Source organism: Quercus suber, unplaced genomic scaffold (genome assembly GCF_002906115.3).
Source record: "Quercus suber isolate HL8 unplaced genomic scaffold, Cork oak 2.0 scaffold_371, whole genome shotgun sequence".
In the NCBI taxonomy this organism is placed as follows: domain Eukaryota; kingdom Viridiplantae; phylum Streptophyta; class Magnoliopsida; order Fagales; family Fagaceae; genus Quercus; species Quercus suber.
Window position 1 is genome coordinate 581769 of NW_027069823.1, and position 15566 is coordinate 597334.

Here is a 15566-nt window from a genome sequence, read left to right on the forward strand (position 1 = left end):
GAGTTAGATTTTTCTTAGATAATCTGGTACATCCCTAGATTAGTTTGATCCAAGTTCTCATTCGGATCAAATCAAGTTCAATCCCAACTAAATGTGGTGGTTTACTTGATTATCACTTTTAGGGAATTCAAACTTTTGGCCCCTCATATATTATGAAGATAAAGATTTGAGTGTGAGAGATAGAGAGAGAGACAGAATATTTATGTTTAATTTATTTCATCATTCCTTTTGGTGTCACTATTTGGACAGGAAATATTTATTATCTTTCAAATTTTTTTTGAAGAAAGAACTTCCTTCATATCGTTCTATATGTACAAGTGCATTCTTTGGAGTTTTATTTCATTGGATATTTTGAAGAGAGCTTTTAGGTCTTGATTTTAACAATGCTACTTAACCGTTTTGTGTATGCAGTGAAAATTGAGGGTCAATGCATGGGGCATAATATGCATACTAGATCTAATCTTGTGAAAGTTTTCTTGTCATTTCAGTACTTCAATGGAAAAAGGAGGTCACTTAAGATTGCTGAACCTGGATGCCTAGGTATTGGTGCCCAATTTTTTACTATTAATAAAAGTAGACGTATCTTGTATTCTAGCCATATGCAGTCTGCTTCTGATATATGTCATTTCGCTTGGTAAGTTTATTCTTTCATATCCCCAATTACTTGTTATCTTTGTCTTTCGTGTCTCATGTTGTTGTAGATTCATCTCGTCTAATATAAATTATGTGTTCAACGTAAATTCTACAGATTTTACATTTGTTAGAATGTGAGAACAGTGAGCAGTAAATGTTATCTTTAATTCCTTGTTACCTTTACGTCATGATTAGGCATTTTCTAACATGCATCAGTAATACTATGAAGGTAATGACCTTTACAGCCCTTTTAAGGTTAGCCAAAGTTTCAGAATTTTTTAGAGATTTTCATGTGCTTGAAATTTTAAATTTCAGTCTCACTTAAGAGTTGTCTTAGAATTAGTTACTAAACACTTGGTTTGGAAATTTTCTGAACAAGTGTCTTGATACATTCAATGGTAAGATGGTTGTCAAATAAATGAAGTTATGGAACATGCATCTACAAACACATTAGGTGAATTCATTTTGTATTTTTAAGGATAAGGAAAGTGAGATGCCTTATTGTTACAAGAGGAGAAAATGAAAGAATGATCGAACTTTATATATATATATAATATATATAACAAATTAGATAACTTGTACTAACAACATTCTTTGTACGGATTGGGGAATGTCCTCAATTGTTTTTGCTCAGATCTGGAAACCAGATACATCATCCACAAGAGCCTCTACTACCAGAGACATAAGACTCTCATTTCAAGCTAGATAATATCTAAGAACCTTAGCATACAATGTTGTCAAATTTTGTTCCATATTTTTAATGTGGAATTTTCCATTTTTCTTTTGTGGGAGAGAAGAAATCATTACAGGAGAATGTTTCCTTCCTCGGAACTTTTAATTTTCAGGTAAGCTAGTTACTCTAAACATTCACAATGTTCAATGCTCCTAAACTAGAATTTCTTTTATTTATCTTTCATTTTTTTGCCAATTTCTGTCATTGGGTTCTCATAAGAATTAAGCTCATGATCCCCCTTCATGACATCCTTTAAGTGCTATCTGTGATACTATTGAAAATTGTAGCTTGTGACATGCCATATATATGTAATATAGGAGTTCATATTCAACAGATTTTGCAATTGTTCATTTGTTTTGTCTTATATTTTTCTCAAGGTTGCAACAGACAAAATATGAATGAAAATGTGGAGAAAAAACCTCCAAAGATCAACCAAAAGCAGATGGACTGGATGATAAAGACAGCAGAATTTAGTTTGGTTGATTTAAAGCACGCTCATTTACTTGTGTCACCAAATTCACAAGGGAGCAAAGGCAAAGTGTAAGGTGGAAGAACTGTCTTTGCTTGCCAACAACACGTGAGGTCCTTCCGTAGTCAACACCATCAGAATTCTAGCCTGCCTCATGGAGGTTCCATTGGTACCAACCTCTGTGAATCAGTGACTCACTCCAAGCTCAGTTGCTCTCTATTTCACATGGGGATTAAACCAATGGCACAGTGATTTTATATTCATAATTCTCCTATTTTTTACTATGAGAATGTACTCACATGTGAATTTCTTTCATTACCGTTTATGTTGATTTGACTTTGTACAAAAATCACATTGTGCGTTAATACTATTATAGTGCAATATATATTCTATGATGCCCTGCCATCCAGTAGCATTTAAACTTTCATGACTAAGAGAACAAAGGAAAACATCCAAAATCATTTGATAAATACTTAAAAAATAAAAATGGTCACAACTTCGATTTGAAAATTGCATAGAACCTGTCAGCTGTCAAGATGTTCACTGCAATAAGTAAATTTTTAGCAGAACTACTTTACGTTTCACATATTTGGTAAGGACAAAAGATAAGTTTCATGTAATACCCTTTAGTGGCAATCACAAGTTAATTTATGAACTCACACATTGACAACTGACAAATTTTAAGAAATAAACAAGGAAGACATAGTTTATAAACCTCTAGGATTTGCAATGTAAGGTTAGGGTTTCCTTGCCAAAAATCAGGTTGTCAGATTTTAAAGCTCTTTTCTGGAGACACTAATCATTAACTGAATCCATAGTGATTTATACTAACTGAACCTATGTTGAGTTTATTAGTTTGAAGTGGACTAATGTTTTTATCAATATGAACGGCATATATGGTAAAAAAATTTCTTGTTTGTTTTTTGATATGAATCAAATAATTTTTTTGAAACAAGATTACAGTACAAGAGGTTCAAAATAAGCAGCACAAGCTGAATCGAAAGAGCAAACTAGCAATACCTACCAAACACCAAAACGAAACCTGCAACAAACTAGGCAGCAGCACTATAGCAACAGAGAAAACTACTCAAAACAGAAAAGACAATACCACATTAGGTATGACATCTTAATCTTTAAAGATAGTTGAGGAAATTTCCCAATCCGAACAAATAATCCTGTTCATAACAGTTTTCTAATTTCTTTCCCCTTTTGGATGAATAAAGAAAACATATACATATGATTTACTCTTTCACAAATTATAAGCAAATGTCTTTTCTGTAATTGTGATTATTCATGGAACAGGAAGGCCAAGTTGCTTGCTCTGCTTCATAATTTTACAAATTTGATGTTCACTAATAGAAAATTCTGAAGCCGGAACTACTCCCCGTTGATCTCCTACAAGCCCAACAGGGCACCTTCGTCAATTGATTTTTCCTTGAGAAAGCGTGTAAAGGCTTTTATCTTTCAATCATAGAAGAATATTGGACATTGTTCCAATGTTATGGACAAAACTAATTGGTTACTAGGAGTGAATGTACTAATAAACTTCTGCCAATGAGTTTCAACTTGCTCTAGAATTTTTAAACTATGTTCTTTATCAACTAAATTAATCAAAACCAATCTTTCATTATTAGATTTCATAAAGTTCCTTAACTGATATCAGATGGTGATCCTGTTATCTATTAATTAAAATAGTCAAGTTATGATTTTTTTGGATAAGCTAATCAAGTTATTATTATTATTATTATTATTATTCATTAATGAGGTAAATTTATTGAAATAAGATCACAATACAAGAGGTTCATAATAAGCAGCAAAACCTGAAACAACAAAGTCATTTAGGGGAAATAAAGTCTATCAACCTCCAAGTTAGGATTCCTACCAAAAATCAGGTTTTAAGATATTAGAGTCTTTTGTGGGAGACACTCATCAGTAGCTAAATTCATAATGTTTAATACTAATTGAACCTTTGTTAAATTTGTTGTTTAGAAGTAGACTTACGTTTTTATCAATATGAATGAATGTTGCATATGGTAAAAAAATTTCTAGTTTTTTTTTTCTCAGATGAATGAGTAAAATTTATTGAAACAAGAAAAACCATACAAGAAGTTCAAAAAGAAGCAACAAAAGCTGAATTTATACATCAAATTAATAACACCTAACAAACATCAAAAAAAAAAAAAAAAAAAATCCGCAACAAACTAGGCAACAACACTACAGCAGCACAGAAATTTACGCAAAGCCAAAATGGCAGCACCACACCATATACAACATCTTAGTCTTTGAAAATAGTCGAGGACACTCCATGATCAGAACAAGAATGCTGTGCAATACAATTTCTTTTTTCTTCTTTTTTTGATGAATAAAGAAAGAAAACATATACATATAGTTATACTTTCACAAAATATACACAAATGTCATTATATAGAACTTTTAGCTATTATATCAAAGCCATTACATGCAGTCAAACCAATGAAACACTTAACATACTTAAACCACTCTAACGACAACAAATAATACAATTCAACTAAAACATCACTCTTTTGCGTGGCATAAGTTTGATACAGAAAAAGATTACACATAATAAAAATCTTGATACAGAAACGAAAATGCATTACAATAATACAATGACAAAGGCAACAATGAATGGGAGAAACAACTACTGATGTTCTGGTTGGTTGAGAAAAGAGCAGTGTCTTGTTTGATCTGGCACTTGAAAATCCTCAAAACATTGGCATTTGAAGCTAAGCCTAAAAGTATTAACAAGAGCAATATAAATAAAAATTTAAATGTAATAAAAAGGAATGTAAAAAAAGAAAAAAGGTCCACAATGTCTGAATAGTGGAAAAGCAGGCTTACCAACTATAATTCGTAGGCAAGTAAAACTTGAGCACCCAAACATCTTTCCTGTCCACAATAAACAAACTTGGTAAAAGAATTGTCCAATTATTGCTTCATGCTACTCACTTATTTAAATAGTACCTGTAATTTCCTGAAAGTGGGGTGTGGGCACTTTGGTCCTCCATCAATCTGAATTACCCAGCTTGTACCAACGGTAGTGTTCTCCACGAACTCGATGCCTAAAAATCACAAAGGGAATATTCTTGACTTTCCCAAAATCTGGGCCTTCATTTGGTTGCAGACTAAGAACTAATTCGGTCGGCATTTCATCAAATTGCAGATTTTTGAGGCTTTTCAGATGGTGGATGCCAGAGGGCAACTCCTTCAACTGTGGGCATTCTCCAAGTAGAAGCTTTTCTAGAAGAGGTAGGGCACCCTCATCTATTATCAACCTATTCAATCCTCCCAAATTATCAAGCCCTAGATACCTTAATTTCTGGAAGCCTCCTCCCTCAATATGTAATTGCTCACCTCCGTATCCATTGTAAAGCAAAAGATGCATCAAATTAGGCAGAGTTCGAAGGATCTTAAATGGATCTTCCATTAATTTTGACCAGTATAACTCAATTCTCACTATACTCTTGAGTTTGGGAATCCATTCTGGCAACTTTTCTAGTCGCCCATATAGGCCAAGAGTTTGTAGAAGGGGAGGAGGAGAAGGCAGCGATTGCAAATTAAGAACTTCTTCCTCACTTGTTGCACTAATATCCAATTTCTGAAGTTGGCTCATTTTCTGTATCGCAGTGCACAAATCCATCCCATTCTCTTTCTTCAATTTAGAGATCGTCAACTTCCTCAACTGTGCCAAACTTCCCAATTCTGTTATAAGTGTAGCGCTGTTGGCTTCAATATTAAAAAGCTTTTGTAAGGACTTTAAATGCCTAATGCCATTTGGTATCTTTATTCCACGCCGAGAATCTATATTGTACTTAGTATCCCTATTATAATTGTAGGCCACAAGATATCGTAGCTTACGAAGCCCACTAATCTCCACTGGAAGCTCTGACACAAGGGAACATTTCAAATCCAACGTCTCTAAGTTGTGCAATTTACCTATGGACTTTGGAAGCATTTGCACTTTTGTATATCTTAGGCTTAAATATCTTAGATGGAATAAGTTTCCCACTTCTTTAGGAATGTAATCTATAGAAGCACCTTCACAATCCATTATTTTCATTAACTTGAAGTTTGCAAAACAAGTAGAGAGAAAAGAATGAGGCACTTCATCTACCCCCAAAATGAGAATAGAACGAGTTTCAGAATTAGTAATACTTTGCAAACGAGTGTTCACATTGTTTTGAATTGAGAGGCGTCGAGCTGCTCTCTCAAAATTTGAGTATTTCGATATTGAAACCAGATCAAAACTCAATTCCTCTGACCTTGAAAGAATTACCTCATGCATCATATCGTGAACTCGACAAATTCTAATTCTCCCAATAAAATCTTCCTTATCAACTTGAATCAAGCTTCTGTGAATAAGCTGGTTCAAGTAGTCTTGTGCAACATCTTCCAGTGTCATCCCTTTCTTTTCTCTAACAAAACCTTCAGCTATCCATAGCCGAGTTAGTCTAGCACAATTAATAGCACAATCCTCTGGGAACATTCCAAAATATAGAAAACATGCTTTGAGGTTGTAAGGAAGATCATGATAACTGAATGATAGAATTCTTCTGATACTTCTAAGACGAGAATTAATTTCAAACTCTGAACTGAGACTATCAAGAACTTTGCGCCACTCAGAGACTACCTTGGCTTTGGTTGAAAAAAGGCCACCCATAGCCACAATTGCTAGCGGCAACCCTCCGCATCTCTCAACTATGTCATGAGAAAACTCAACAAAATCAGGAGGACATTGACCCCCTTCACGTTGGAAGGCCTTCTTGCAAAAGAGCTCCAAGGCATTTTCAAATGGTAGAGATGGTAGCTTGTACACATAATAATCTAGAGATTCATTGTTGGAAGGTGCAACATCCTCATTTCGGGTTGTGATTATTATTCTATTGCCTTTGACATTATCTGGGAAAGCACATTTTATATGGTCCCAAAATCCTGTATCCCATATATCATCAAAAATTACTAAATACCTTTGTTCATATAAATAGGTCTTCAATTCTTCAATTAGTGATGGCACTTTCATTATGTCAATTTCCCTAGGAGCAAACTCCCTCCTTGCCTTGTAGAATTGCTTGATCATATCCCTTAATAGCTCATCCATCTTGTATGATTGAGACACAGTTATCCAAGCACGACAATCAAAGTGTGGTACCACCTTGTTATTGTCGTATGCTTTCTTGACAAGAGTGGTCTTCCCAAGACCACCAATGCCGACCACTGAAAACACCATGCGATTAGATTTCCCTTCTATCAACCAGTTTATCAATTTATCTTTATGAGACTCAATGCCCACAACCTCAGCTTCCTCAATGAAAAGGGATGCCATTCGAGGATCATTCCATGTGTCACTTACCACATCACTGCTAGATAAGCCTTGTTCTATGGCATTAAAACCGTATCTTTCACCACTCCTTCTGATGTCTTCGAGTATCTTATTGATACCTTGAATCTCAGAGGCTATCACATGTCGAGCTTTTAGGTTTATGGTAATATGAAAAATCTTCGGGAAGAAATATAAGCATTGCCTTCGCCTGTGAGGTTGTTTTGCAAAATGAAGTAGGTATTTATCAATTACATCTTCCATGTGATAAGCTTCTTCCCTCACTTGTTTTACCCATGTCTTTGCTACATTGCTCTTGTCATCCTTCTCAGCCCTTATATCTGCATCCTTGAGAAAAGACTAAATCATTTCCATTTCACGTCTAATGCTTGTAACTTCTTCATGGACACCCTTAAGCAATTTCGCTTCTTGGACTAACAATGGGATCAAATTTTGTATAACTAGGCTTACTGTACTTTCTGCCATTTTTCCTTCTTTCTTCAATCACTGGCCATAGTTAAGTGCAAATAAACGAATAAGTTACGAAATTTAACAGAAATTAAATCACATTCAGCTATAAATGAATAGGAAAAAAAAAATTCATCTTTGTTTCACAATATTACCTTCTGAGCAGGAAGGTCAAGGTCCTTGCTCTCCTGAAGAACTTTCCAAATTTGGTGCTCACTAGAAGAAAAACCTTGTGCAAGCCCACAGGTGCAGTAGAATCAAAGAATTGTTGCCTCAAGCTAGCAAACTACTTTTATAACAATAAGTCAATACGAAACACTCACTACACACGAAAATATGTCACATGAGTGTAGTAGGCTAAATGGCCCAGTTCTATGTATGCTTTGAATTGAAACCCAAATTCTTTGTAATGGGCAAAGGAATGTATATTGTTATAAACAATGGTACTTTCAAGAAATCTGTTCTTTCTCATATTAATTTAAATGTTAATTAGTGGGATTGGAATGAACCTAGTGCTTGGAGCCATGTAATCTTTTTTTTTTTTTTTGGTGGCTAAGTTAAGGGTAATTGCCCCCTAGATCTTTCTAGGTATACAAGTTTTGGTCATGTTGGTTGTGCATGTAAATTGTAAGGTTTAAAGGAAAATATATTATAGAGTCATAGACTATGACTTACCTTATTTTCTTTTACAATATTGGTTAAATTAGTCATACAAAAAGTCAAATCAAAGAATTTAAAAAAAAAATTAATTTTTTTAAAGAAGAGTAAAATTCAATTAGAATTTGTGTAGTGTTGGTTTTTTTTTTTTTTAATTACTTTTTTTGGTTAAAACTATGATTTTTAATTAGTTTTACTTAGCATATAACGAAAATCATATATATCACACACACACACACACACACATATGTATGTATCTACATGTGTGTGTGTATAAGAAAAAAAAAACTTTGTTTTTAAAAAATCTTCATAGGTTATAAAAATAATATAAACTAAATAATAAAACTTCTTTTAAATTTATATAATTTCTTGGTAGTATAATGTTTATAGGAGCAGTATTTTTTTAAATTTTTGAAATTTCTAAAATAGAATTTACTTAGATTTTTGTTAGTTATTTCAAAAACTTTTAGTGTGCCGCATTATATAAGGAGGAAAAAAGAAAAAAGAAAAAATAGAGTGTTCACTTGGCACAAACACAAGCCTCTAGAATAGAATTCTAATTATACAGTATATAATATCTTTTTTAGGGGAAACTTCGACAATTTTATTAAGAATGCACTAAATCAGTAAGATAAACATCTTCAACATTGGAGGAACATACTCCATAAAGACTGTGAAATTTATTATGAATATTTAGGTGATAATAATTAAAGGTTTGATTAGTATATAATTTCACAACTTTTGTATAATATACTGAATGTCATTAGTTTTACATAGAATGACTCTTTGAGGTATACAAATTTTAGTCATAGCTTAAACAAATTCTATTACTTTCATTAGCAATGACTTATCATGGGCAATAAAGTTAATTTTTTAGATTTTTTTTTTAAAAATTTTTAAAAATTTGGTAATAAGGTTACTAATAATTTTAATGTCTTGTCTTGCAATGAGTCAAATTGCAAAATTATATTTTATTACTTATGGCACTTGCATCAAGCCAAATAGAATTGTGTGAATAAATTTATACTTTATTACTTATAATCTCATCAACTGGAATGGGCAAGTGTCTTTTATATATACGTACATTCCACGAACCAAGGCATGGGGGAATGTCTATGTGGTTGGATCTGGACCCTACACGTGGAGTGGCTATGAGCAAAGGTAGAGGAAGTGTTACTTACAAAATCCTATCATTGGCCCGTGCCAAAAGTGTGACTGCCTTGGGAAGGAAGTAAGATATGTATCTAACATGGTACTTAAGTACTCACAAAAGGGAGATAGTGACTTTCTAAGGTTAGCAGCTATGAGAACACCCCTTATTGGCTAAGTGCATGTTGGACCACTTCAGAGACACGTGTATCACTTACAGTACTCCTGATGTCCCTCTCATTGTCCAAGAGTTGTTTCCCAGGCAGTGCCACAGTGCCATGTTGGCACATTCTCTCTCCTCTAGTCACCAAATAGTACCCTTGCTGTGGAAAGGTTCAAAAATAAAAAAATGATGACTTGACACCTGTCTTTGTACTTAGCCATATTCCTCAGATTATAAGAGGAACATGTAGCTGGACTTTTAGGGTAAGAACCCAAGTAGATCTTTTGAGAAGAGAGTAGAAAGTTGATAAGATAGGAAGGTAGAAAACAAGGTTTCTCTTTTAAGGAAGAAAACCCTTATTGTACAAGAGATACATCTTCCTTCTATATAATACAAAGCTTAACAGAGCAAGAATGGTCATCCATTTCTTAGGGTTCTCCACGTGCATCTTATGTCAACTTTACATTCTTGCAATCACTTTCTCCTTCTCTAACCTTTGTGATGTCAAAGTTTGTACCTTTGTCACTCATAAGCTTTTTCATGTAGATGTACTGTTAGATAACTTATTTTCTCTCCCATATAAGCTCAAATCTAACTTGCACATCCAATATATAATGAAAGAATTTTTTTTTTCTTTTTCCTTTTCTTTTTAAGTGTTAGTTTATACTTTTACTTTACACGTGATCATAAATATGGCTGTAGGTGATTCAGGGGCTGTTTGGTATCTGCTTTTAAACAATAGTTTTCAGTATCTAAATAACAATAGCACTTCTGAAATGTATTTCTATAACACTCAAACATGTATTTTCACAACACTGAAAATTGAACAAAAATACTTAAACACTGCTACCAGACAGGCCCTCAATTAATGGTTGTTTATTTATTTTGGGATAAAGAAGATCTATGTAATGCTACTCAAGGCAAACTAAGACATGGAATTTCTCTCTCATTTGCTCCGAAGTTAAAGAAACCAAAGATGTTTGTTTGGGCAGAAACATTCCATAGAAATTTGGAGGGGTTTCTAATTTTTTGCTAGGTTTGTTTGGATGATTTTTATTTTTTATTTTTTTATTTTAAGAATGTTTTTCGAGCTTTCTTGTACTTGGTACATGATAGCAATAGCATTGAAAAATATGGTTGAGAAGAAAACTTAAGTTGGTCAAGAGAAGACAAAAGTAAAAAAGAGTATAGGTAGTTAATAATCTTGTTGAAAATATTCAAGATTGTAATTTCTCCTATTTATTGTAACTACAAAAAATATAAAATGATAAAAATACTATTTTCATCTTTAAAACTTTACTAATAGTTTATTTTTCATTTAAAATTTTTTTTCTTTCATTTTCAAACTTTGTAGAAAGTTTTTTCAATAATCTCTCCCCCTTATTTTCACTTCATAGCCCAACCCAACTTGAAATTCAGCCCAATTATGAGGTCCTGAGCTCAATAAGATAAAATACTAAAAATAATAGTACCTAAAAAAATAAAAATAAAATAATAGCCATCGGTCATCACCGCCCTTGTAAACATACAATACCTTAGGTACCGTTTTTAAATTCCAAACACTTCCAATTAAATAATTATATTAACAGGAGTTAACACTTAACACATCTTTTTTTTCACTATCTCTTTCAAATCTCTCACAGCCAGACTTATCATAGATGCATTGAACCCATTATTAGAAAACCTAGAATAAAAGAAAACCATTGATCCTCTTCGACTTTTCACACTCAAAGAAGGAGAAATTTGGCTTGAGTGAAGTTTCAAAAAGAATATCGTTGAAACGTCCTAGCATTCTTTAGAGGGAAAATCTAGTGCAAAGAATGAGTTCAAGTGTAAATACAAGGAATAAGGGAGACGAACAAGTCAACCTCATAAACCAACATTCATTCACCGCGTGAACCAAGAATACAAACAGATCTGGCGTTGCATCATAATGAAAATAATGGGATTAATGGAGAAGAATGCCCTTTGTCCTTCTTTGTGTTAGAGATATATTAGACATATTAGCCCAATGTAATAGGCCTAAGCCCACTCTTGCTTGTACTAGTAGTCTAGGGTTTAGTCGCCTATATATACTCATGTTAGGGTTCATTGTAACATAGGTTACTGTACTTTACTCTTATACAATAAAGATGAAGCCCTTAAGGGCTTCCTTCATGGATGTATGCCGACAAGGCTGAACCACGTAACCCTCGTGTTCTCGATATTCCTATTCTATGCTTCCCCTTTTGCATCCACTCTAGCATATACAACATAGTATAACATATCGCATTGCTAGTAATATATTCAACATGGTATTAGAGCCAAACTTTGTTCATGGCATTAAACAAACATCTCTACATAGCAAAGAAGATTCTCACGTGTACACCACCATCTAAAGTCACACATATTTGTCTACTGGATCTAGAGTCCATGGCATCTCGTAGCCACCATGGCTCTGTGCTATGTCAAAATCCAACAACCAAGCAAGCCGTGACTTAACTTCTCAGATTTGTGCACATCAAGACTTCGTCTAACAAAACCAACCCCACGGCCTCTCGCAAGAAAACCCAGAAGTCCGGTCTCCACTGAACGCTGCACATGCCTCCACGCATTGACACCGTTTCGAACAACTTCTCCACACGCCGCTAGGGATTTCTCAGGTTCAAATCCTCCTATGATACACGCGCCGCTCTAATGGCCTTGTAGCCCGTTGATCTGCAAACTTGTAAAATTTGGAGGTCATTGGGTGTTACATGCGCCTCCACGCGCCACCTAGGTTTCTGGCTTCTCCTCCACGTGCCAATGGACTACTCGCACGCGCCGAAGAACCCCTGCTGATGTCATTTGACGTCATTGGATGATGTCATCACTCCACATCATCAGCCACACAAGCACGTCCACTTCAGCCCTAGTCCACGTCATTGACACATCATTGTATGACGTTAGCTTCTCTGCATCCTGATCCGTGGACCAACCCGGAACTGACCCGGACCATGTGCCGTTGACTTTTGGCTAGCTGTTGACTTTGACCTTTTGGGTTAGACTTTTGTGTTAACCTTTGACCAGAAGTCAAAATTTCTGAAAAGGCCTATCTTGCCTAGTTTTTTGTGTAGATTCCAATTTTGAGACTCCGTTTCTTCATTTGAAGCTCCAAAGTTGGTCAATTGGCACATTCTTCATTGTGGTTTCTTCAAAGGCATTCTTCAAGGCATCTCCAAGTTATCTTCTCATGCTTATCCATCCTCAAACCTTCATCGAGCTTTTGCCTTGAGTTTGAGAGAGGGTGTTAGAGATATATTAGACATATTAGCCCAATATAATAGACCCAAGCCCACTCCTACTTGTACTAGTAGTCTAGGATTTAGTCGCCTATATATACTTATGTTAGGGTTCATTGTAATACAGTTTATTGTACTGCACTCTTATACAATAAAAATGTAGCCCTTAAGGGATTCCTCCGTGGATGTAGGCTGACAAGGCTGAACCACGTAACCCTTGTGTTTTCGGTGTTCCTATTCTATGCTTCTCCTTCCGCATCCACTCTAACATATACAACATAGTATAACACATCACGTTGCTAATAATATATTCAACACTTTACTTGATTTCATAGAGAATTTTGAGAGTTTTGAGTGTGAGAAGTCAAATACTGTTGAAGGATTGTCAATTTAAGGAAACCATTGGATTCTTCTGAGATTGTGCTGGAAAAATCTTAGTTTTGTTGTCAATGTGAAGCTCACGAGCTAGTCCCTTCGCCATTCTTTGCTTGGTTTTGATTAGAATTCAGAGAGTTTGGATTTGAGAAGCATAATAGTCATTGCGTTCTTTTCAAGTTTGAGAAGCTACAGGTTTTCTCATTGAAAGAGACGGTGAAAAAAACAGTAAAAAAAAAAGAAAAAAAAAAAGAAAAGAAAAAAAGACGGCGTTAAACTTCAGTAACTGAATTATTTAATTGGACTGGTGCCTCCAATTTAAAAGGGTACCTAAGTTCCTGTAGTTAAGTTTGGCCTATATATTCCATTCTCTCTCATTTTTGTTTGTCTGGTTAGCAAGAAATCTCAGAAAGAGAGGAAAAAAAAAACCTGGAATATAGTGTCTTAGGTTTCGCTCATCTTAAAAAGTAACCCACCTCCAAAATTTCGGTCTTGTTCGAGAATTCGGCTTTCTTACGGCTCTCTGTACACACAGCCAAGGCTGAGGCCAACAAAAGCCACCCTTTTTCACAAGGTAAATCTGTATCCCTTTCTCTGTTCTGTTAATGATTTATGGGCTTCTTATTTGGAGTCTCTTAAATATTTTTAATTAATATTTCTTCTCTCTTTGTGTTTGTGTGTTGTGTTTCTGGATTTTTGCGGCGTTGTCTCGGGTTAAGAGTAGAAAGTAGTACCCTTTACGGATATTGTTGAGAACAGAGCAATTTAATATATACTCTCATTTTATCTTTTCTCTTTTTTTGGCAAAGAAGGTGAAGGGGATTCATGTGGTTGAAATCTTTGTTCCTCCTTTGTTAATTATGATTTTAATGTGTCTTTCCAAGTTCACATCTATGGCATTTGTTGTCATGTTAATTCTGTCCTTGAAAAATCGAATCAATGGTAGACATGAGTGAAAGTGATGTTACTCCAATTACAATAGATCATTACAATAGTTATGAAAATTTTTGTGTCCCTAGGCATTGCTCATTTGTTATTGAGAAATTGTGATATTTTGTTGTGGCTCAAAAGAGGAAATCCATTGTTTTCTTTTATTATCCATTGATTTTTTTTTTCTTGAGATTTAAAACATTTGATTATGTGCTTGTGTTCAAGCTCAAGTGCTTGATATTGAGCACGAACTTGACTTGACTAATGAAGCAAGCTGACCTCAACTTCAAGCTTTTAGAATCTTTGACAAGCTCAAGTTCAAAAGGTGTTTGTAGGCTTGGATCAAGTTCAAGCAGAGTTTGAACATGCTATCTTTATTATCAAACCGAGCTCAACCATTCTATACTTGGCTTGAATTGATTACAGCCCTCCTAGTTGAAGTCCTATGTATGTTTCTCTTTTTTTCCAATGTTTTCTCAAGTACCTTTTTTTTTTTTTTTTTTTTTTTTTGGATAGGTAATAGATATTTTCATTAAAAAAAGTACATCATGTTCACAATGATGAACAGATTATACTAGAAACAAATACAAACAAATCAAACAGAAACAGAATGCACAATCAAGACGTTTTAAATTTAAAGTTGTGCGCTTTGTGCTTGAAGATTTTCATCTTGGATTATTATTTGTTTGGCATCAGGGACGGAACCAGGATTCGAACCTGAGGGGGGCCAAAGCTTAAAACAAATTTTTTTTTTTAATGAAAATAAAAACTAACATTTATTTCATATTCAACAAAATACTACATATAAAATAAGTGTTTCTTAAACATTTCAACACATTTATCAAAATGGAACTTGACGCTATTTCAGAGGAGATCCAAAAATATATATATTTAAGGGCAAATCTTAATTTTTCAAATTACATATGTATACCAGTTTTTTTATTTTTATTTAATTGGGGGCTATTAGGACCAAAATTTAAAATTTCAACATATATATATACTAGCTTCTTTTTCTTTTTCTTTTTTTTGGTTGGGGGGGGGGGGGGGCAATGGCCCCCCCCTGCCCTCCTGTAGGTCCGCCCCTGTTTGGCATTGTATTAGGATGTCCTGCAATCAAAAAGTAAAATTGTTTGACTTGGAATTCTTTATTTGTTTATTGTTGAAAGGAATTATTGATGTTGAACTTATGTATTGGGTTTGTATGATCGGTTTGCTGTATTGGGGTCTTAGAGATTGTTTTGATTCAATGATTATCTCAAATAAGAGCAAGGGGTTTCTCATATTATTGCATTGGAATAAAAGGTGACCTGTAATGTTTTGAGTGATTACACAGAGATGTGACTATAGTTTACCATATAAAATTTATAAAAAGAATTACAAATGTACATATAAAT

General features: G+C 34.2%; 2 protein-coding genes across 4 annotated transcripts in view; both read right to left on the reverse strand.

Moving 5' to 3' along the window:
* Positions 1–15566, reverse strand: part of LOC112036377 (disease resistance protein RPM1-like) — a 69730-nt gene that overhangs the window by 29843 nt on the left and 24321 nt on the right. The window lies entirely within an intron of this gene.
* LOC112036372 (disease resistance protein RPM1-like) lies at positions 4337–7995 on the reverse strand. Its single transcript, XM_065760541.1, has 4 exons — positions 7794–7995; positions 4818–7677; positions 4695–4742; positions 4337–4585 (listed from the first exon to the last, which is right to left on the reverse strand). Exon 2 carries the CDS (start codon positions 7432–7434, stop codon positions 4861–4863), a length of 2574 nt encoding a protein of 857 aa, XP_065616613.1. The 5' UTR covers positions 7435–7677; positions 7794–7995; the 3' UTR covers positions 4337–4585; positions 4695–4742; positions 4818–4860.